This window comes from Stomoxys calcitrans, chromosome 1 (assembly GCF_963082655.1).
Source record: "Stomoxys calcitrans chromosome 1, idStoCalc2.1, whole genome shotgun sequence".
In the NCBI taxonomy this organism is placed as follows: domain Eukaryota; kingdom Metazoa; phylum Arthropoda; class Insecta; order Diptera; family Muscidae; genus Stomoxys; species Stomoxys calcitrans.
Genome location: NC_081552.1, coordinates 16,518,596 through 16,543,788, shown reverse-complemented (window position 1 = coordinate 16,543,788; position 25,193 = coordinate 16,518,596). Strand labels below are relative to the sequence as shown.

General features: G+C 39.4%; 1 protein-coding gene across 4 annotated transcripts in view; it reads right to left on the bottom strand.

Annotated features, from left to right (window-relative positions):
• The window catches only part of LOC106094760 (hemocytin), an 82,172-nt gene that overhangs the window by 43,243 nt on the left and 13,736 nt on the right, over window positions 1-25,193 (bottom strand). The window contains exons 2-12 of one of the 4 annotated variants that reach the window (XM_059365539.1): window positions 18,322-18,447; window positions 17,830-18,156; window positions 17,661-17,747; window positions 12,000-12,401; window positions 11,807-11,934; window positions 11,445-11,738; window positions 11,217-11,380; window positions 6,483-6,640; window positions 6,261-6,415; window positions 5,595-6,197; window positions 4,414-5,526 (exon numbers count right to left, since the gene is read on the bottom strand). In XM_059365539.1, coding sequence (XP_059221522.1) covers window positions 4,414-5,526; window positions 5,595-6,197; window positions 6,261-6,415; window positions 6,483-6,640; window positions 11,217-11,380; window positions 11,445-11,738; window positions 11,807-11,934; window positions 12,000-12,401; window positions 17,661-17,747; window positions 17,830-18,156; window positions 18,322-18,447 — 3,557 coding nt within the window. The remainder of the gene's footprint in view (window positions 1-4,413; window positions 5,527-5,594; window positions 6,198-6,260; window positions 6,416-6,482; window positions 6,641-11,216; window positions 11,381-11,444; window positions 11,739-11,806; window positions 11,935-11,999; window positions 12,402-17,660; window positions 17,748-17,829; window positions 18,157-18,321; window positions 18,448-25,193) is intronic. The other 3 variants (XM_059365560.1, XM_059365623.1, XM_059365595.1) reach the window with 3 other exon arrangements.

Below are 25,193 nucleotides of genomic sequence, written 5' to 3'. Positions count from 1 at the left end.
CATACGTATTTCATACGGTTGATATGAGAGTTCGCCCTCTTCTGGTGAAATGAAGGGCAAAATATTCAAAGCTTCATTGTCTGAGGGCTCATTAAGGAAGAAATGATAAGAGGTTTCATCCTCTCTCTAGTGGTTCTTGGTTATCTAGGGGACTCTCAGGCCATTTGAGGAGGAACAAGTAAAAGTGTGCTAATGTCAGCCGGACCGAATCGTATATATCCTCCACCATGGATCGCATTTGTCAAGTTTCTTTCGCCGGTATCTCTTTATAGGCTAACAAAGGATAAAGGATAAGAATTGTTAAGCTATTGTAGCCATATCAAGTTATGGTCCGATTCGGGCCATAATTAAACTGAATGTTGAAGACGTAGTAGTAGAAGTTAATCTGTAAAATGTCAGCCAATTCGGATAAAAATTGCACTTCTTCGTGAGCCCCTAAGGGTTTGTGTGTAAAAAGAGTTTGTGTGGGAGCTGTATCATTCTATAGACCGATTCAGACCGTGTTTGACTCGTATGTTGAAGGGGTTGGGAGAAGCCGTTGCACAGATAAGAATTGCTCCGTCTAAAGACTTAAGAAGTATAATCGGGAGACCGGTTTATATGGGAGCTATGTCAAGTTATGAACCGATTTGGACCGCGTATGTTTAGGGACTTAAAAAAATAATGCGTTATAAAAAAAATCTGCCCAACCAGGTAAGAGGTTGACTCAAGAGGCAAGAGGATCCAGAAATATAATTGGGAAATCACTTTACATGGGAGCTCTATCAGGTTATATACCAATTCTGATCATACTTCACACGTATGTTTAAATTCATAAAACAAATCACTGTGCAAAATTCAGCCAAACCTGGTAACAATAACTTCCTCTAGAGGTTTAAGAAGCAAGATCGGGAGATAGGTTTACAATCTATATCAGGTTTTGGACTGATTTGGACTATACTCAGCACATATATTACATGTCATTGAAAACGTCATAGTACCCATTTTCAGCAAAATCTTACAGGAATTCCGCTCTCAAGAAGACTCAAGAAGTGTAATCGGGAGATCGGGTTACATGGAAATTATATCAGATTTTTGGCCATTTCGGACCATACTTACCACGTCTATTAAATGTCATCGAAAACGTCATAGTGCCAAATTTTAGCCATGTCGGGTAAGAATTGCGCTCTCTGGAGACTCAAGAACTATAATCGAGAGATCGGTTTACATTGGAGCTGCATTAGGTTTAAGACTGATTTGCACCATGCCATGTAGTACTAAATTTCAGCCAAATCCGATAATCGGGAGATCGGTTTATATGGGAGCTATATCTAAATATAGACCGATATGGCCCAATTACAATTCCAATAGGCCTACATTAGTAAGAAGTATTTGTACAAAATTTCAAGTGCCTATCTTTACTCCTTCGAAAGTTAGCGTGCTTTCCACAGACAGGTGGATGGACGGACGGACATGACATGGTGATCATGAATATATATATTTAAAGGGGTCTTAGCCCGGCCGATACGGGGTGACTATGAGCATCACTCAGGCTGGAACTTTGAGCTCCGACTAGTGTGGTGCCCATCGTTATCACGGGAAGCCGTTTTTATGCGGAGTAGCTGCAAATGCGGCCGCGGGCAGTCAGCGATTTTCGAGAGGAGAGTCTCAGTGAGGAGTCAGGTGGCACTGGCTCTTAATTAAATACTGAGTGCTAATGATACTCGAGATGACAAGGCGGGTTATTGGCGCCTTCAAATAACCAATGGCCAACATCAGCGTCTGTTCCCAGGTTAGGGGCGGCTGGCGGCTAGCGTCGGATCTTGGAGCAAGCGGCTCGCCACAACGAGGGATACATTTAATCCATAGCCAATTAAAGTAAGTAAAGGGGTCTTAGACCAGTATTTCGATTTATTACAAACGGACGATGTCAGATACCCCCATCTTATGGTAGAGGGTATAAAAAGTGAAGGTGATTACTTTTGCTGATGTTGTAATTTTTATACCCACCACCATAGGGTGGGTGGTATACTACTCTAGTCATTCCGTTTATAACACCTCGAAATATTGACCCAAGACCCTACAAAGTAAACATATTCTTGATCGTCTCGACTTTCTGAGCCAACTTAGCCATGTCCGTCCTCCGTCTGTTGAAATCGCGATCGAAAGATATTCGCTTGAAATTTATCACAGATTCTTCTTATCGATGAAGGTCATTGGGGATTGCAAATGGGCTATGTCAGTTCGAATTTGAATATAGCCCCCATATAAAGCGATTCCCAGTTTGGAATTCTTAAGTCCTTAGAGAGAGACCTCGATTTTTAACCGATGTGGCTGAAACTTACACAAGAACTTGTGTTCTGACCTCCAATATCGGTGCCGAGTATGATCCGAATCGTTCTATACACTCATATAGCCCCGATGTGACTTCTTGAGCCCCTAAAAGCCTCAGTTTTCATACCATTTGGGTGAAACTTAACACAAAAGCTTCTGTTTTGACTTCCAACATTATTGAAGAGTATGAACGGAATCGGCTCATAAACTAGTATACCCCCCATATAAACGGATTCCCGAATTTTACTTCTTGACCTCCTAGAATCCTCAATTTTCGTCTAAATTGGCAGACATTTGGCACAAGGATTTCTGCTATGACTTTTAAAAACCATGACAAGTATGATCCGAAGCGTTCTATTTACTGATATAGACCCAATAAATGTACCGATCTCCGGATTTGATTTATTGAGTCCTTAAAAACATCAACTATGTAGCATTGGCAACGCGACGGATCCCCAGTGCCTTGGTTGTGATCCTGAGTCAGAGGCCACGATTTATGTGGGCACTCAGGTTGCGCTAAAGCCCTGGCTGCGGATCATGTGAGGCTTGTCGGGAGATGCTAGCAGCTCTCGGACGTTTGGGGCCTGCAGTGCAAGACCATCAACGAGGCAGCTGACGAGCTGGCCAGGTTTGGATCGTGGGTGGATTATGCAAGTGCTACGTCGGTGATGAGCCCCTCCATTATTGGGATAGAGGATGCCTACTACAGCGAATGCCCACACATGGCGTAGGCTGGCTCTGCTGGGTGCAGGTTGGCCAAGGCCGTGTCGGCGAGATGCTCGGAAACGATCATATCCATTGTCCTTGAGCTGGGGAGCGCAGCGTTGTCCGATATCGTGATACCCCCATCCTGCTTGGATCCCGCTGTTTACATGAATTAGTTCAAGCTAGATTTGTGCACCGCGGCAGTGGTTCTTGTTGAATTCCTACTAATTAGGGGGTCAGATACACATCTGCACGGGTACAGTGTCTGTCAGACTGAGGTTTTTGCGATCCTGCCGCCGCCTCTCACTCAAGATTACATCCAAGGACCTGAGCATCGCAAAAACCTCAGTCTGACAGATACTGCACGCGTGCAGATATGTATCTCACCCCCTAATTCGTAGGAATTCAACACTGTCAATAATTCAGACTGTCGCAATTTATTTGGGCACTCAGGCAGCGTTGAAAGCCTTGGCTGAAGGTCATGTGAGGTCAAGGCTTATCGGCGGATGCAAGGAGCGTCCCGACTTTTACTGACTTCTGTCAGATTGTACTGGGCCGTCAAGGGGTGGCGTGGAACGAGACGGCGGACGAGCTTGTCAGTTTTGGACGCGCATGGATTATGCGGGTGCTCCTGCAATAATAAACCTCCCTCTGTATCGGATATTTCGGATAGTCAATACCTACTACGGTGAATACTCAGACTAGCCGTGGGCTGGCACTGCTGGTTGAAGGGTGGCTGAGACCTGTTGGCTAAGGCACTATGGGACAACGCCTTCGCGGGATCCAGGACGTCTAATGTTCTTGAGCTTGGGAAGCGCGACAATAGATTGTTGGGGGAGTCCAAACCGGTAACTGCGATGTCGGGTCACTGACAGTAGTAGGCGTAGAATTATGAATGTACACTTATTCTCTTTCCTAAGCTCTTTACAGTCTTTTGACCCCCTAGTCATTCCAGTCTCCTCTAAGGGCTTGAAATGGCTGTCCAGGCAGGTTTCTAGTCGGAGAAACTTTTTCAAACACTATGCTGGCGTTTTGTTAATATCTCTCTCTATTTCTTTCTCTTGCTCCTTCTCTCTCTCGCTCTTTTTGTCTTTGGCGTATGTGCATGGCTATGTTTCGGAGTAATCCCTCCTCTATATTCATCTTTGTCTCTCTTATTTTATTTCTTTTTAAGACGAAAACAATGGACCAAAGTTCTCTGTATAAAGCGTTTGGCAACTGTTGTTGCCAGGCGTTAGTCTTTTAACTTAACCCAACACTAATATGTTCGTCCCATTTGAACCAATCGGCCACATCATGATATTTGTCAGCCGATCCTCACGAAATGTGGCGCGAACGATTTGCTTTGACTCTTCAAATGTCATGAATTTCATAGAAATCGATACAGATACTTACCACATTCCTTTACAGCCATTCGCCAACCCGTCTTAATGCCTTGACGCATACATTCTGTGCCATAAGAAGACAAAATAGGGCAGAAACATTTGGCTGGATCATCTTTACATGCGCAAACATCATACAAACAGTCCTGATAGTATTGTTCTGTGTCCACTGACCAATGACAATCTTGGAAGATATCATCCATAATCCAATTACAATGCTTCTCAGCCTCTGCCCTCTTGGCAGGATTTGCAGTACAGGGATGAGGGGTTATACCAGTTTCGGTTAAGAAATCGCAGGTATCTTTGGTACGCCATTTATCTGCAAAGGGTTCTACGGCAGTTTCAATGTCACCTTCGGGGGTAAGGAAATCATCCATGGTATTTGAATTGAAGGTGCCGCAAAGACCTGAAGTCTGATCCCTATAGGAAGGAGGAGCATCTATGTATACTCGCGAAACACCATCCCACCATATTCGTATGCCATCGGGGAATTCCACAGTGATGAATGAAGAACTGGCACGTCGAATCAATACCTCACCGGATCCCAATATTTTGGGAAATTTGGTCAACTCTTTGCCATTGATTTGAGCCGCCAATCCCTGGTCCAGTTTAATGCTAGTGGCCACACCATTTTTCTGTACAAATTTCACAGTCACCGATTTGGTGCAGGAGGGATTTTCAGCGGCAGCAAAATTTAAATTTTCCGAAATGGCCCCCGAACAGGCAACATTTTCTGCCTCCACTGATAAATTGGAGGTTTTCAACAGATAATAGGAACATTTGCCCATGAAATCAAAACGACGACCATCGAATGTTTGATAATGGGGATCGCCAATGGCTCCACAACGAGCACCACATTTCTTGTCGGTACATTTCCATTGACCACTTTTGCAGGTGCAGGTATTGCAGTGTTTTCGTATCTCTGTATCGGGCTTAAATTCACGATCTCGCATGGAGCAGGGACATAATTCGGGCGTAATGCAGACATCCTTGTATTGTACTGTGCCCTCGGGACAAAAGCAACCCTCATTGCATTTGCCTTTGGTGGGTGTTACAGAGGATTCGCAGGTGGGCTCCACATCGGGGCCACAGGGCAAATAGACACGACCAAAGCCGCAGCTGATGGCTGAAAAGGAGTAAAGGTATATTGGAAAAATGTTGGGACCTACATTAGACCTCCCTCAAAATACTTACGACATATCTCCAAATTTCTCCAGCCATGTTCCAGCTTTACACCCTTAAAGCTGCATTCCTTGGCCAACATGGACAATGCATCACAATTACAGGTCTCTGGATGAGCTTGATTAGCACAGTTACAATAATCATCCACACAGGTCCTTATCAAGGCCTCAAAATTAAAGGCCTTTATGCAATCGCCCAATTTCTCATTGGTCAGCAAACGTTCACATACCGATATGGCCTGTTTACGTTTATTGGGATCACAATTCTTGGAATCAAACTGCACTTCGGCACTATTCTCCATAACACAAAGCTCTGAATTATCTTCGACCCTCCAGGAATCAGTGAACGACTTCACAGTTTGTACAATTTTGCCAGTCTTTGTCATGAGATCATTTTTGTAATCACCATCTAAAGAACCACAGAGGCCACCCACCCGAGACCACAAAGCAGGACTGGCGTGAACACCCACATACTGATGACGATCCCAATCAATTTTCAAACCAATTGATTCCAGATCAATTTGTATTTGTTGGGCCACTGGAACAACTTTCATACCCATTACCTGTACGGGTATGGGTAGCTTTTTGGTGGGAGTTTCCAAGACCACAGTGCCATCTACAATAATAGAGCGAGAAATCAATCTAAATTTAACTCTGAAATCAAATCCTAAAAACTTACTTAGATTTTTGAAGGTATACAAAACCGATTGCCAGTAGACTATGATGGTATGGCTGCAACCATAGCCAGAGCCAAAGGGACATCCCTTTAAGGTTATATCAAATGTGGCATCTACTTTGTCTGTTATCAGGGTATGAGAGCAGGACAGTGGAGCTCTGTAGAGATTCAATGACAGATAAGTCCTATTATTCTTCTTTTTTTACTTCTTTCTCTTAAACTTACTTGAATACCAAACCATCAAAGGTCTTCATATTAATTCCACCCCATGAAGTACAAAATGCTGCCTTAGGGGTGCGATCAATCATGACATTGATATCCTCACTCTCATACAAGGAATAACTGCTGGGGGTAACATGAGTCTCCTCAGAGGACCACCATTCCTAAAAGTGGAAAATTTAAGAAATTTTAATAATTTATTAAGAAATGTTGTTTTTATTGGAGTTTTACAGCATAACATACAATAACTTGGACATTTTTTTGCAAAGCTTAGAAGGAGAAGAACTACGCCCATTGATAAGTATACCAATCAGCTTGGAATCACTTCCAGATTCGAATTAGCTATGCCCGTCTGTCTGTCTGTGTGTCCAAGTATTCTTGAGATCAAGGTGCTGGAAGCATTTACCAGGGAAGTAGCCTGGATTTTAGCAATCGAAATCCGTTTTTGCATCCACCTATTGCTTATAATTTGCATCATTTGGAGATGAAATAAGAAAAGGTGTTGAAGTAACAAGTAAATGCGTGCTAAGTTTGGCCGGGCCGAATCTTATATACCCAGCATGGAACTCATTTGTCAAGTTCTTTGCCCGACATCTCAATACAGGTAAAACAATTTCTTTGCTTTCTTTAAAGGCAAACAGAAGGTTAATGATAAAAATTGCGTCCTATATGGGCTCTGGGCTCAAGAAGTAATATAACAAGTAAAAGCGTGCTAAGTTTGGCCGGGCCGAATCTTACATACCCTCCACCATGGATCGCATTTGCCGAGTTCTTCTCCCGGCATCTCTTCTTAGGCAAAAAAGGATATAAGAAAAGATTTGCTCTGTTATTATTATACCCTCCACCATAAGATGGGGGGTATACTAATTTCGTCATTCTGGTTGTAACTACTCGAAATATTCGTCTGAGACCCCATAAAGTGTATATATTCTTGATCGTCGTGAAATTTTATGTCGATCTAGCCATGTCCGTCCGTCTGTCTGTCGAAAGCACGCTAACTTCCGAAGGAGTAAAGCTAGCCGTTTGAAATTTTGCACAAATACTTCTTATTAGTGTAGGTCGGTTGGTATTGTAAATGGGCCATATCGGTCCATGTTTTGATATAGCTGCCATATAAACCGATCTTGGGTCTTGACTTCTTGAGCCTCTAGAGTGCGCAATTCTTATCCGATTGAAATGAAATTTTGCACAACGTGTTTTGTTATGATATCAAACAACTGTGCCAAGTATGGTTTAAATCGGTTCACAACCTGATATAGCTGCCATATAAACCGATCTTGGGTCTTGACTTCTTGAGCCTCTAGAGTGCGCAATTCTTATCCGATTGGTATGAAATTTTACACGACGTGTTTTGTTATGATATCCAACAACTGCGCCAAGTATGGTTCAAATCGGTTTATAACCTGATATAGCTGCCATATAAACCGATCTTGGGTCTTGACTTCTTGAGCCTCTAGAGTGCGCAATTCTTATCCGATTGGAATGAAATTTTGCACGACATGTTTTGTTATTATATCCAACAACTGTGCCAAGTATGGTTTAAATCGGTTCATAACCTGATATAGCTGCCATATAAACCGATCTTGGGTCTTGACTTCTTGAGCCTCTAGAGTGCGCAATTCTTATCCGATTGGCATGAAATTTTGCACGACGTGTTTCGTTATGATATCCAACAACTGTGCCAAGTATGGTTCAAATCGGTTCATAACATAATATAGCTGCCATATAAACCGATCTTGGGTCTTGACTTCTTGAGCCTCTAGAGTGCGCAACTCTTATCCGATTTGAATGAATTTTTGCACGAAGTATTTCGTTACGATATCCAACAACTGTGCCAAGTATGGTTTAAATCGGTCCATAACCTGACATAGCTGTCATATAAGCCGATCTTGGGTCTTGACTTCTTGAGACTCTAGAGTGCGCAATTCTTATCCGATTTCAATGTAATTTTGCACCACATGTTTTGTTATGATATTCAACAACGGTGCCAAGTATGGTTCAAATCGGTTCATAACCTGATATAGCTGCCATATAAACCGATCTTGGGTCTTGACTTCTTGAGCCTCTAGAGTGCACAATTCTTATCCGATTGGAATGAAATTTTGCACGACGTGTTTTGTTATGATATCCAACAACTGCGGCAAGTACGATTCAATTCGGTTCATAAACTGATATTGCTGCCATATAAACCGATCTGGGATCTTGACTTCTTGAGCCTCTAGAGGTCGCAATTATTATCCGATTTGCCAGAAATTTTGTACGACGAATCCTCGCATGACCATCAACATACGGGTTTATTATGGTCTGAATCGGTCTGTAGCCCGATACAGCTCCCATATAAATCGATCTCTCTATTTTATTTCTTGAGCCCCCAAAGGGCGCAATTCTAATTCGAATTGGCTGACATTTTACACAGGTTTCCAATATTTAATAATATAATAATATCAGAGCAAATTTTTTCTTATATCCTTTTTTGCCTAAGAAGAGATGCCGGGAGAAGAACTCGGCAAATGCGATCCATGGTAGAGAGTATGTAAGGTTCGGCCCGGCCGAACTTAGCACACTTTTACTTGTTTTATTAGAGAATGTTATGCTGAAATTTTGTCTTTAGAAATATTTCATTAAAAATTGTTTTCATTAAATTTCATTAAAATTTCTAAGAATTTCGTTACAATTATGTCCTTAAGAAAACAAATTTTTAAGCGGCCCCGCTCTCAGTATAGTGTTGTATTTGTAAAATATTATAAATATGAAATTTTGTCATTTTAAAAAACGTTATTTTTATTTTTTTTATCAAATTTAGGGTTTTGCGTGCAAACCTAAATTCCCATCCATCCCCAAGATCTTGCATTTAGAAAAGTATAGGCAGGTAGAGGTCTCCCTTTTTACTTCGATCATATATTGTTCTTATAAGTTTACATTCTTCACTCAGTTAACCGTCGAATTTGTTTTCCTCTTCCAAACCCCTTTTATTTAAATCTTCCCTCAGTAGCTTGACTTGAAAAAATATTGTTGTCACTCGATTCGTTCGCCAAGTCGTTATTTTCCCGTCATAAAATCAGCTGTTTTCAATGACTTTGCGAACGAATCGAATGACAAAACAAAAAAAATGTGTGCTTATCGGCACGCCACTTGGGCTCACCTATAAAAATGAGGCTTCTTATCTTTGAGATTTATTTTCAATCAAACCAGCTCCACTGAGCTTTCGCTTTCAAAACGTAGAAAAATTCCACCTCTGTTACGTAACCTACTCTCCAATAGCTCTGATTCTGTGTACGTTCGTTGAGCCTTCCCCTCTAACAGTTAAGCACAATCTTGGATATTCACACTCTACTAAATAAAATTGTATTTATAGGGAAATCAGTGGGAAATTTAAAAAACAAATACGACAATCAACCGCAACGAAATTCCTATATAAAATTTTTCTTTATTTTAAGGACCGATAGGTTACCATAACAAAGATAAATGCTGCATGATAAATTTTTACCACTCTGCTCTCTCTCTCTGTTCGTGGTGGCGTCACCATTCAGTTGATCCATTTGCAAACAGATGACGCTTTTCTAAGAGAACGGTTTATGCTTTAATACCCAAAATGTTTATAAAATAACTTAAAACTTCTCCGTTCCATGTCGCCCCGGATCCATGCGCAATCACATATAAACGACTGAGAATTTGACATTTCTCCCATCTGTTAGAGGTTTTTGCTACTCGCTTGGAGCGGCTTAGCACCTATAATGTTGATCAAATTGCCATATTAAACGATTCTCAGTGGTAAAGAACTAATTTGCCGATCTTTATATTAATTGCGGTGACGACAGCACGTTGTTTGGATTTGTCTGGGAAAAGAAGGCTTCTTGTCGATGAGCTAAAAATGGCGGTCATGACGTTTGCAACTGCTCCTATCACACTGAACGTCATAACTTTGGAGATATGGCGGCAGTGTCCTATTAGGTCATTATAACTGATAAACTGTTTTGGGGTGAGGTGGTCCGCTAGATATATAAGCAGAATAAAGATTTCATATTCGCAGTCCACAAACGTATACTTTGAGTTGAACCCCATATTGTTATAATTGGTATATACAGCCGTTTGGTGGGGGCGTAGGACAATTGTGCGCCTCACTCCATCTGCCACTTGAGCCCAAATTTGAATAACGCACTCCGCTTAAAAATATCTATCACTTGATCCCCCATTGTTTTAAAAGGTTATATTTGTAGTCTAGTCCGGAATACATTTCATTTGAGTCCCATATTGATATTTTTGGGGATGGACGACCCTTGCCTACTTGATCCCAATTTTTAATACCATATTCGTATTGTATTCCCCACTACATTTCATTTGATACCTATATTGACCCTATCGGTCCACTTTTGATTTTAAGAATGTTTTTTGTGGTCAACAAACTAAAAAGCCTTTTCCCCTTCCTGACCATTTTCGTAATCTACTTCCGAATACCTTTCATTCGAGTCCCATATTGTAATTATAGTCCAATAAACCTATTTTAGGGGGTTTTTGGGTTGGGGCGGACCCCCAGTTACTTGAACCCAATTTTTAATATGAAATTTTTAGTCTACTTCTGAATATCTGTCATTTGAATCCCATATTGTCCCGATCGGTTCTCTATTATTTTGGTGTCGTACTTTTAGGGTAAGGGGGAGGGTCCGCCCCCCTACCGATATCAGTAAATTACATATATAAAATTTTTTCTGGAATATTAAATTTTTGGATTGTCCTACTTACACTCTTCGAATCATATTCCTTATATCGTGCTATAATGGCAAATATCTTCTCACGTTCCGACATATATTGATAACCATAGGAGCTGCTCGAGCCAGTTTTGGTATAGGCTTGGGATCCTGTATAGTGAGAAGTTCTGGAACCTTGGCGAATGGTATAACCAGGAGCTAAAAGTTTAAGACCATAAAACATTCAACTTCTAAAATCCTGTACCTATCAACTAGTACTTACGATATATGCATTTGGGTAATGGTGAAGGGAAGAATACACCTTCTTCATATTTGCATTTGTACTCAATGTCCAAACGTCCTTCGACTTTTAAACCGGGAACTTCTGGGCATAGGAAGGTACATTTGGCCACATCATTGTCATATGCACATTTATAATTGCCATTGAAATTTGTTTTGGTCACATTACAGGCACTAATGCCATGCTGGCAATGGTCACCGCGATAATTTTTGGCACATTGGCAGACATTAAAGGATATGCAACGACCACCATTGGCACAAGGAGGGTCACAAATGGCTAAGGTTTGGAAAAGTTAATGTACGATATGTCTACAATACTAAGAGACAGAGACGCAAAATACTTACGACCACAATCTGGAGGTTTGGTAAGGCCGGATTTCTTGTGTATCCATTTGTCATCTTGGCACTCAATGTTGGTAATGGTGCTGCCATCGGGGAATTGAAAGCCTCGAAAGCATTCGGCATTACAAATTCTTAAGAAAGAGTCAAAAAATTACGATAAAATTTGGAATTCTCCCCAAATGTTTTGCTTTATTACCCATTGGTACAGCTAACTTTGGAGTTCTTTGGCACCGGCACTTTTGTGGTACACACCGATCTTTTGTTTTGACACAATGGTCCTGAAAAGTTGTCAGGACATTTGCACATACCAGCTTCCACGCAAATACCGTTATTCTGACAGGGTGGATTACAAGTAGCCTGACATGGTGGCACACTAACATATTCCGAATCTCGTATTATCCAAGCATCCCCAATACAAACCATTTTTAGGCTAGTCTTGCCATTGGGAAAGGTGTACAAGGGGGGACATGAGACCTCACATTGTTCAGCGCGACAGGTATGCTGCACATTGTTAGGCAGTGAATAGGCCAAACATGCACCATAGACAGGCAGCTGGGAACGTCTTTCGTATTGTAGAAAATTGTTATGTGTCTGTTGTCTATAATAAAGGGAGAATTAGGAAATTTTTTTAACTTTTTTCATAGAACTGTGTACTAAGCCTAGATCAAACGAAGGAGTGTTTATAGGATTACAGCCAATATTTTGTGGGTGTTAAGTAAATTTTGGAATTTGGAAAGGGATTGTTAAGTGAATTCCAGAAGAGAATATTTTTCACAATACTTTCAAGATAATTTTCAAACATTGTTTTAATAACTTATTCACGAGAGATTTCTCTCAGGTTGGAAAAGAATCCAATAAACTATTGTATACTCGAAAGAGCAAATTTCCATGAAGTTAATTGTCATTAAAATATTCTCTATAAACAAAATTGCCAGGAAATTATTTCCAAATGAAAATTTCAAGAAAATTTTTTTGGAAAGAAAAATTTCCACGAAAATTTACACAGAAGCATTGAATTTCACAAAAAAAAATTCTAAAAAATTTTACTAAAAATCAAAATTTTAATTAAAATTTCCCATATAACAAAACGTCCCTAAAATTCCCAAACACAATATTTTCATGAAATGTTCTCTACAGAAAAAATATCCATGAAAGTTTTTTTTAAACAAAATTTCCACAAAATTTTCTCCTAAGACAATCAACCGACCGACAACCTTGAAATTTTCACAAATTATGAAGGTTGGTCTGGAAGGAAAAATAGGCTATATGTTTTTTTTGGTATCAAAATGGAGACAGACCTCTCCTTATTCCAAAAACACCACCCAAAATCAAAAGTGGACCGATCGGGATCAAATGAAAGGTATTGAGGAGTAGAAGACGAATATGGTATTAAACCAGTAAGGAAAGGAAATCAGACTTTAATTTTCATGCCTACTGAAATAAATAACCGATCGGTTCGATGGATCTAGCTCTTCTCTTTCTTAGCGTTGCAAACAAATATACAAAGTTATAATACCCTGTACCATAGTGGTGGTATAGGGTATAACAAGTAAAAAGGCGTTAAGTTCGGCCGGGCCGAACTTGGATACTCGGCTATACTCGGGCCGAACTTTGGATCCTCGGGTATATATGGAAACCACCTTCCATCAAAATTCTGTGAAAATTTCATACCTTATACTCATATACCTCATACCGATCTGAACTATATACGACACGATGTCGAAAAGCCGAACATAAGTCACTGTGTCAAATTTCAGTGAAATCGGATTATAAATGCGCCTTTTATGGGGCCAAGACTTTAAATCGAGATATCGGTCTATATGGCACCTATATCCAAATCTGGACCGATTTGGGCCAAGTTGCATTAACATGTCGAAAAACCTAACACAAAGCACTGTCCCAAATTTCGGCGAAATCGGACAATAAATGCCTCTTTTTTGTGCCCTAAACCTTAAATCGAGAGATCGGTCTATATGGCAGCTATATGCAAATCTGGACCGATCTGGGCAAAATAGAAGAAGGACGTCGAAGAGCCTAACCAAACTCACTGTGTCAAATTTCAGCGACATCGGACAGTAAATGCGTCTTTTATCGCCCCAAAACCTAAAACCTAGATATCGGTCTATATGGCAGCTATATCCAAATCTGGACCGATCTGTTCGATATTGCAAAAGTATGTCAAGGGGCTTAACTTAACTCACTGTTCAAAATTTCGGCGACATCAGACAATAAATGAGCATTTTATGGGCCCAAAACCATAAATCAAGAAAGCGGTCTAAATGGCAGCTATATCTAAATCTGAACCGATCTCGACCAAATTGAAGAAATATGTCAAAGGCCCTAACACAACTTACTGTCCCAAATTTCAGCAAAAACTGATAATAAATGTGGCTTTTATGGGCCTTACACCATAAATCGGAGGATCGATCTATATGGCAGCTATATCCAAATCTGGACCGATTTGAGCCAAATTAACGAAGGATGTCGATGGGCCTTACACAATTCACTGTCCCGAATTTCATCAAAATCAGATAATAAATATGGCTTTTATGGGCCTAAGACCCTTAACCGGAGGATCTATGTATATGGCAGCTATATCCAAATCTGAACCGATCTGGGCCAATTTAACGAAGGAAGTCGAAGGGCCTAAGACAACTCACTGTCCCAAATTTCAGCGAAATCGGATAATAAATGTGGCTTTTATGGGCCTAAGACCCTAATTCTGAGGATCGGTCTATATGGCAGCTATATCCAAATCTGGACCGATCTGAGCCAAATTGACGAAGGATATCGGAGGGTCTAACGCAACTCACTGTCCCAAATTTCAACAAAATTGGGTAATAAATGTGGCTTTTTTGGGCCTAAGACCCTAAATCGGCGGATCGGTCTATATGGGGGCTATATCAAGATATAGTCCGATATAGCCCATCTTCGAACTTAACCTGCTTATGGACAAAAAAATCGTGAATCGTGTTCCGATTTGGACCAAATACTAATAAGTACAAGTCATTGCTCAATTGAGTGTAACAAAATATTTGTCTTTTTAGTAGCTTTATCTAAAAATATACCGATCTGAACCATATACAACATGGATGTCACTGTGTCAAATTGCTGTTAAATTGGATTATAAATGCGCCTTTTTTGCGGGAACACAACTCATTGTCCCAAGACATTAAATCGAGAGATGGGTCTATATAGCAGCTAAATCTAAATCTGGACCGATCTGAGCCAAATTGAAGTAGGATATCGAAGGGCCTAACACAACTCACTGTCCCAAGTTTCGGCGACATCGGACAAAAAATGCGTTTTTTATGGCCCCAAAGCCTAAAACCGAGAGATCGGTCTATATGGCAGCTATATCCAAATCTGGACCGATATGTGCCATACTGCAGAAGTATGTCAAGGGGCTTAACTCAACTCATTGTCCCAAATTTCGGCGACATCTGACAATAAATGCGTCTTTTATGTCATTGTCACCCTCCCCTTATTTCAAAAACTTTACCCAACATCAAAAGTGGACCGATTTGAAAAAAATGGGTATCAAATTGGCGAATGGATTGCGAATGTTGTATTAAAATTTGGCTGGCCGCCCAACCACGAAACTCCCCCAAACAAACATATGGGACATTCATGTCAATATGGGACTCAAATAAAAGGTATTCGGAAAAAGATTATGAATATGACAAAAAAAATTAAGTTCACGTTATGGGAGGTTTAATTCCCCCAAAAACCCCATATGTGGGCATATTATCCGACTATGGTTATATGGGACTCAAATAAAAGCTATTTAGGAGCAGATTAGGAAAATTAAAACACCTCAAATAGATTATTATCCCAAATCCCAAATCCCAAATTCATTATCCCAAAAACACCACTTAAAATCAAAAGTGGACCGATAGGGACAATATGGGTATCAAATAAAAGGTATAGGGGAGTGAAATACGAATATGGTATTAAAAATTGGGATCAAGTATGCGAGGGGTCGCCCAACCCCGAAAACCCCCTCAAACAAACATATTACTACGGATATGAAATAAAAAAAGTGATCCAAGTTATTGGGGGTCGCCCCACCCCCAAATGGGAATATAATTCAATCATAGCTAGATGAGCCTCAAATTAAAGGCATTTGGTAGCAGATTACGTATATGACATTTAACTTTGTGTCCAAGAATCTAGGTGGTACTTTACCTCCTAAAGTCGCCTCCAATAGTTTATTCGACCTATTAAAACAATGGGGGATCAAGTGATAGATAATTTAATGTGGAGTGCGTCATTTAAATTTGGTATCCAAATTTCGAATGGGGCACCTAGGGGGGCTGCCCCACCTTAAAACCTACCAAACATATATTAAGACCAATCACTAAAATATAGGACTCAAATGAAAGGTATATAGGATAAGAAAACGTATCTGATATCCAATTGTCGGACCAAGTGCTAGGGGGACACCCCAAGCCCCAAAATACCCCTAAATCGGACATATTTACCGACCATGGCAATATGGGACTCAAATGAAAGGTATTTGCGAGTAGAATACGAATCTGATATCCAAATCTGGGACCACGTTTCTGGGGGTCCACCCCTTCTCCAAAACACCCCCCAAACTGAACTTATTTACTGAACGAGGGAATATGGGGCTTAAATGAAAGGTATTTGAATGTAGAATACGAATCTGATATTCAACTATGGGACCAAGTGTTTGGGGGGGCCGCCTCTCACCAAAAACATCCCCCTAAAGGGACAAATTTACGACCATAGCAATGTGGGGCTCAAATGAAAGGTCTTTGGGAGTAAAGCACGAATTTGATATCAATATTCGGGAAAAGTGTCTATGGGGCTACCCCACCCCCACAACACCACCCAAATAGGAAGTATTTGCTGACTATTGCAATATGAGGCTCAAATAAGAGGGTTTTTAGGGTAGAACACGCGTCCGATATCCGGCCAAGTCACTGTGTGGCCGCCCATCCCCCAAAACTCCTCCCAAGCTGGTCATGTTTGCCGACTATGGAAATATGGGGCTCAAACTAAAGGTATTTGGGAGTACACCACGTATCTGATGTCAACATTAGGGACCAACTGTCTAGGGGACGTCCCACCACCATAACAACCCCCAAATAGGACATATTCGCTCACCCAGACAATTTGAGTCTTAAAGAGAGTGTTACGTACAAAAACACAATCAAAGGGTAACAATTTTTCGACCATGCCAATATGTGGCTCAAATGAAAGGTGTTTGAGATTAGAAAACGAATTTGATAACCAATTTTGGGACCATGTATTTGGGGGACGCCTCATAGTGTAAACTCCCCTAAGCCAATGGCAATATGGGGTTTAAATAAATGGTTTTTGAAAGAAGAGCACGATGCTGATATTTTTTGCAGGGCCAAGTGCCTGGGGGACCACCTCACCCCTGAAAACACCTCTAAATCAGATATCATGATAGTAGCGGGCTGAAATAAAGTATTTAAGGAATGAAGTACACCTTACATCCCAAACCGGGAAGACCAAAAGCCCGACGGAAAGATCAAGTGGTGGGGACACCTCGAAACTTGGTGTCAGAGATTTTAGAATGAGCTCAGAAGATCGAGGCGCTTGGATTTCTGTTCGATTTGACTAAAATTTTCCAATTAGTGTTTTGTTTTAACTTCCAACATTCATGCTGGTCAAATTCGGTCCATACCCTAATATGGCTCCCAGATAATCCGATCTCCCGATTTGACTTTTTGAGCCTCTAAAGGGCGCAGTTATTATTATGAAATATTTTAAATAGTTTATTCTATTTTCTGATTTTCGTTGAAAAATTTCACTTGAAAGTATATTAGAAAATATCCAAATATTTATTCCAAAATTAAATTACCCTTTGTACATATTAGTGCGTGGGCTTCCATACGTATAGTGGCCATAATTGTAGCGACTTTGGCTAGTACCAGTACGACTAGGATAACTTTTAATTGAAATAAAACATTAATTAAATATAAATAAATAAAATCTAGTTTCTACGAATCTATCCTATAAACTACACTTACGTTTTAATACCATAATTGGACGATCCATAACCAGTATTCGCTGAGCCATATCCGGTATTGGCCGAGCTGTAGCCTGTGTTTCCACCATATCCAGTATTTGCAGCGCTATAAGACGAACCATAACCAGAGTTACCACCAGCTAAATTTAAATTTAAGCCGGCACCATAGCCAGCAACATCTAAACCGACATTGGCACCATAACCTCCAGCCCCACCAGATTTAAGACCATAACTACTGCTGGCATAACTGCTGCCATAACCGCCGTAGCTACTACTGCTCGAGCTGCTGCTAGATGCACTATAAGCAGATGATTTATAGCCATAGCCGCTGTACCACAGGTATTTTTTTGAAAAAATAATTTTTTTATTTTTTATTTTTTGAAAAAATAAAAATTTTTGATTTAAATAAAGCCAATTATTTTCAAGCCAATTAGTGTTTGACTATCTTAAAAATAAAAAAAAAAAATATTTGTATATTAAGAGATATCCTTACGCATTGGTTAGGGACGAAGAAGCTTGGGCGGTGGCAACTGCGGGAGCTTCCTTTTTCTTAAACATATCGAAAACGCCACGTTCATCACGTTCTTTGTCATGAGCCTCTTGCAAAATTTCCAAGGGGCTGAAATGTAAAAATATGAAGAAAAGAAAGGGAATGCTTAGTACTTAAAAGAAATTAAAAACAAGCAAGGCAACTCAAAAGTCGGCCGATATCGATTTTATAATACACTACACCTACCCTGTAAGTAGAAATTGGAAGCTATATCTAATTCTAAACCGAATTTCATGGAATTCCGTATAGGTTTTAAGTTAGTTTATAAAACAATCCGCATAAAATTTCGAGCAAATGTTTTCAAAATTGTAAAAGCTACGGCTACGGAAGGTCAATTGTCAGTAGTCATAAAGGGATTATATAGGTCAATTTTCGTGGCAATCGGTTGAAAAATTACCACATTCCCACACAAAATGAACGCAAATTACTCAAAGTCGGACGACCGTATATATGGGAGCTATATCTAAATCAAAACCGATTTCAACCAAACTCTTAATATATCGTTGTAGTCGTCGAGAAAAGCGATGTTAAAAATTTTTGGAAGATTGGTGAATAAATGTGCTTGCAGTGGCTCTAGTAGTGAAAATCGGATGAAATTTACATATATATGGAAGCGATATTTATATCTGAACCGATTTCTATGAAATGCGCCAGTAATGTCGAAAGTAAAAAAAATCGTTCGTTCAAATTTCAAATTTCAAATTTCGAGTGAACGGCTTAACAAATGACCACATAATTGCAATATTAATCCAAATCGGACGAACATATATGGAAGCTATATCCAAATCTGAACCGATTTTTTCCAATTTCAATACGCTTCTTTTGATTTAAAGAAATGCTAGTGATACATTTAAAGACGATCGGATGAAAACAGCAACCTATAGTTTGTACACAAATTACCATGGACAGACATACAGCCAGACGGACATAGGTAAGTCGAATCAGAAAGCGATTCTGAGTCAATCTGTATACTTCCCGTTCCTCAGTAGCGATGTAAGTATAAAGAGAAAACATGTAACAAGTAAAAGCGTGCTAAGTTCGGCCGGGCCGAATCTTACATACCCTCCACCATGGGACGCATTTGCCGAGTTCTTCTCCCGGCATCTCTTCTTAGGCAAAAAAGGATATAAGAAAAGATTTTCTCTGCTATTATTATATTATTACATGTTGGAGACCTATGTAAAATGTCAGCCAATTCGAATAAGAATTGCGCCCTTTGGGGGCTCAAGAAGTAAAATAGAGAGATCGATTTATATGGGAGCTGTATCGGGCTATAGACCGATTCAGATCATAATAAACACGTATGTTGATGGTCATGAGAGGATGCGTAGTATATGATTTCAGGCAAATCGGATAATAATTGCGACCTCTAGATGCTCAAGAAATCAAGATCCCAGATCGGTTTATATGGCAGCTATATAAGGTTATGGACCGATTTGAACCATACTTGGCACAATTGTTGAATATCATAACAAAACACATCGTGCAAAATTTCATTCCAATCGGATAAGAATTGCGCACTCTAGAGGCTTAAGAAGTCAAGACCCAAGATCGGTTGATGTGGCAGCTATATCAAAATATAAACCGATTTGAACCATACTGGGCTAAGTGGTTGGATATCATAGCAAAACACGTCGTGCAAAATTTTATTTCAATCGGATAAGAATTGCGCACTCTAGAGGCTCAAGAAGTCAAGACCCAAGATCGGTTTATATGGCAGCTATATCAAAACATGGACCGATATGGCCCATTTACAATACCAACTGACCTACACTTATAAGAAGTATTTGTGCAAAATTTCAAGCGGCTAGCTTTACTCCTTCGGAAGTTAGGGTGCTTTCGAAAGACAGACGGACGGACATGGCTAGATCGACATAAAATGTCGCGACGATCAAGAATATATATACTTTATGGGGTCTCAGACGAATATTTCGAGTAGTTACAAACAGAATGACGAAATTAGTATACCCCTCATCTTATGGTGGAGGGTATAAAAAGGCGTTAAGTAAAAGGCCGAACTTTGGATACTAATCACCTTGGGTATATATGGAAACCATCCTTCATCATAATCCAAGGATAAATGCATAATTTACAAAATATGGTTCGATTTGGACCAAAATCTACACTGATATTGAAAGGTCTAGTAAGTAAAAGTCATATTTAAATTTTTTAGAACTAAAAATAGAGGTCTTTTTGGTCCAAATGTAGAACGATCTAAATCATATACGACACGGATGTCGAAAAGCCTAACATAAGTCACTTTGTAAAATTTCGGCGAAATCGGATTATAAAAGTGCCTTTTATGGGACGAAGACTTTAAATCGAGAGATCGGTCTATATGCCAGCTATATCCAATTCTGAACTAATCTACACCAAATTGAAGAAGTATGTCACTGTCCCAAATTTCAGCAAAATCGGATAATGAATGTGGCTTTTATGGGCCTAAGACCCTAAATTGAGAGAACCGTCTATATGGCAGCTATATCCAAATCTGGACCGATCTGGGCAAAATTGACGAAGGATGTCGAAGGGCCTAAAACAACTCACTGTCACAAATTTCAGCATATAGAAGATTTGGATATAGATGCCATATAGACCGATCTCTCGATTTAATGTTTTGGGCCCATAAAATACCGCTAAAAAGGCGCATTTATATTCCGATTTAAACGAAATTTGACACAGTGACTTATGTTTGGCTGAATACTATGAGCAAAACTTCAGCCTAGTCGGATGAAAGTTGAGGCTTCGAGCACCGATTTGGCCCATACTGAACACAGCCGTAGCGAATCACTGCATACAAGATTTCAGCCAAATCGGACAAAAATAGCGGCTTGTAAGGGCTCAAGAAGTCAAATCGAGAGATCGGTTTATATGGGGGCTATATCATGTTATCGACCGATTTGAACCGTACTTTGCACAGTTGATGGAAGTCATAACGAAAGACCGCATGAAAAATTCAGCCAAATCGAACCAAAATTGCGGCTTGTAAAGGCTCAAGAATTCAAATCGGGCGATCTGCTAATATGGGGCTATATCAGGTTATCGACCGATATCAACCGTACTTTGAGCAGTTGTTAAAAGTCGCAACGAAACACCGCATGCATAAATTGCGGCTTGTAAGGGCTTAAGAAGTCTAGTATGGAGATCGGTTTATATCGGAACTATTGGTTTGCCCAAAAAGTAATTGCGGATTTTTCATATAGTCGTCGTTGACAAATTTTTCACAACTTGTGACTCTGTAATTGCATTCTTTCTTCTGTCAGTTATCAGCTGTTACTTTTAGCTTGCTTTAGAAAAAAGTGTAAAAAAAGTATATTTGATTAAAGTTCATTCTATGTTTTATTAAAAATGCATTTACTTTCTTTTAAAAAATCCGTAATTACTTTTTGGGCAACCCAATATATCAGGATTTAGACCGATTCCGACCGTACTTGACACTGTTGTTGGAAGAAGTAACGAAACACAGCGTGCGAAATTTTAGCCAAATCCGATTAAAATTACGGCTTTATATGGGAGCTATATCATATTATAGACGCAAAATTTCACCCAAATCGGACAAAAACTGTGGCTTCTAAGAGCTCAAGAAGTCAAACAAGAGATCGGTTTATATGGGAGCTTTATCTAAATCTGAACCAATATGGCCCATTTGCAATCCCCAACGACCTACATTAATATTAAGTATCTGCACAAAATGTCAAGCGGCTGGCTTTACGTGTTCGACATTTATCGTGATTTCGACAGACGTGCGGACGGACATGGCTAGATCGACTCAGAGCGTAGAGACGACCAAGAATATATATACTTTATGGGGTCTAAGATGAATATTTCCAGGTGTTTCAAACAAAGTTAATAGTAGTCTAATGGTGGAGGATACAACAAGTAACAAGTAAAAGTGTGCTAAGTTCGGCCGGACCGAATTTTATATACCCTCCACCATGGATTGCATTTGTCAAGTTCTTTGAATGACTTTTTATATATGAGCTATATCAAGTTATTGACCGATATGGACCGTATTTGTCATGCCGTACAAGCCATATAAAAATATCACCTCCAAAGATTCAGGCAAATCGAGTAATAATTGAACATTCAAGAAGCTCAGAAAGTCAAATTGGGAGATCGGTTTATATGACAGCTATAACAGGTTATTGCGCCCTCTAGTAGCTCAAGAAGCCAAGATCCCAGATCGGTTTATATAGCATATATATCAAAACATGGAGCGATATGGCTCATTTGCAATCCCAACCAACCTACACTACACTAATAAGAAGTATTTATGCAAAATTTCAAGCCGCTAGCTTTAGGTCGGTAGGGATTGTAAATGGGCCTTATCGGTTAATTTTTGATATAGCTGCCATATAAACCGATCTTGGGTCTTGTTTTTTTGAGCCACTGCAGGACGCAATTTTTATCCTATTTTGCATGAATAGTTTTGTTATCACTTCCAACATATGTGATAAGTATGGATGAAATCGGTACATAACCTGATATAGTTGCAATATAAACCGGATTCGGATTCTGATTTATCTAGCCGCTAGAAGACGCAATTATTATCTGAATATCTGAAATTTTGCATAATAAGTTTAGGTTTGACCATCAACATCTATGTTAAGTATATTTTAAATCAGTTCATAATCTGATATAGCTCCCATATGAACCGATCTCGGATCTTGACTTCTTGAGCCGCTAAGGAGCGCAATTATAATCCGATATACCTGAAAATGTGCAATTCAGATAAAGGCACTTATATTGTTAAACTGTTAGTCAAGTTAGCATGGTATTTCACTAAAAGATCTTTAATTGTCGAAAATAAATACATAAAGGAAACTTTTGTTCCATATAAAGTAAAAGAAGGCGCAGCGGAGCGGGCCCGGGTCAGCTAGTATATATATATATATATATATATATATATATATATATATATATATATATATATATATATATATATATATATATATATATATATATATATATATATTGGTCTACGAATTAAAGTTTGGATGTAAGGTGTACTCCATTCTTCAAATATTTCGGGCGAGAGGTGGTCCCCAGATACTTGGCCTTGAAAAATATCAGCATCGTGCTCTTCTCTCAAATACCATTTATTTAAACCCCATTTTGCCATTGGCTTAATAGGAGTTTACAGGATGAGGCATCCACCAAACACATGGCCCCAAAATAGGTTATGAAAGCATGAATCTGAAAAAGAAATTTCAGAGCTAGCTATTGGATGAACGCCGCACCCCAAACTGACTCAGACAGATCGGGTCAATATGTGGCTCAAATTAAAGGTATTTGAGAGTACAATACGAATCTGGCAATTAGTTTTTGAACCATTGGAATTATATGGATGTAGCTGTCATATAAACCGTTCGCCCGATAAAAGGTCTTGGACCCATAAATGGCTCATTTATTAATTTATTTCGCTGAAAATTTAAACAATGAGTTACATTACGATTGAGCTCTACAATATCTCCACTGGTTTCGGAGATAATTGTGGTTCGACTTTCATTTTTATGCATGTGACAAAATTTACAACGACTTTGCCGCAACTAATGTCCACAGTTAAAAGTTTTACAGTTTGAAAGTCAACAAATGTGAAAAAATTTTACTTTTTGCATTTTTTTGTGAAAAAAAGTATTTTCATTGATAGGCGTTTTTTGATAAAACTTGCTTACCTTAATTTTTTTTCTTTTTTGTTGGTGAGGAGAACATTTAAAGATGCGCTTTAAGTGAAATTTTGCCAAGATATGTCAACTCATATGGGTGCTTTATGTGCTTCAAAATATGCAATTTTTATTAAAAAATAGGAGAAACCCCTCCAGTACATGTTTTTTAAGAAACAAGAAACATGTTTTTTAACTCCATATGTCTCCTAAACCTATGCAAATTTTTTTTTGCACCAAACAATGTTTGTAGCAAAGTTTACTAAAAGATTACGATTTTGAAGCCATCTTTGATCGAAAGGTGTATTTTGGGGATTTTTGTAAAAAAATTCTGGCAAAGCTTTTTTTAGTTCTTTAAGGACACTCTTATCAGCAATATTAAAAAAAAATACTAAGATATATATCTATTTTCTTTTTTTTTTATTGAATTTTTTTCATTTTTATTTTGAAATTTTGTACACGATCTCGTAAACACCTCAGCTCTAACCTTTTCAAATTTCAAAGAGATATCTCTACCCGTTGTCCACGGTAAATTTTTTAATTAGTTTTTTCGATTTTCTACCACTGTGCGATGTAGGTCATCAGGATACAATTAGGGGAAAATGGTTTAAGTATATCCCAACCATAGGATGGGGGTATACTAATCTAGTCATTCCGTTTGTAACACCTCGAAATAGCCCTCTAAGACCCCATAAAATTGCAAATTTTGCCCATGAACATTCCACTAAGGAACAGGGGCAAACTTCTCACATATCAATGAGTGCAGTCCAATTCAAGTTAAAGCTCAATGATAAGAGGCCTCCTTTTTATAGCCGAGTCCGAACGGAGTGCCGCAGTGCGACACCTCTTTGGAGAGAAGTTTTACATGGCATAGTACCTCACAAATGTTGCCAGCATTAGGAGGGGAAAACCACCGGTAAAATTTTTTTCTGAAAGTCTCGCCAGGATTCGAACCCAGGATTCGCAGGGATTCGAACACAGGATTCGCCAGGATTCAAACGCTGAACGCGTCATAGGCGGACATTCTAACATGCGCTACGGTGGCCTCCAGACCCCATAAGGTATATATTGGGTTGCCCAAAAAGTAATTGCGGATTTTTTTAAAAGAAAGTAAATGCATTTTTAATAAAACTTAGAATGAACTTTAATCAA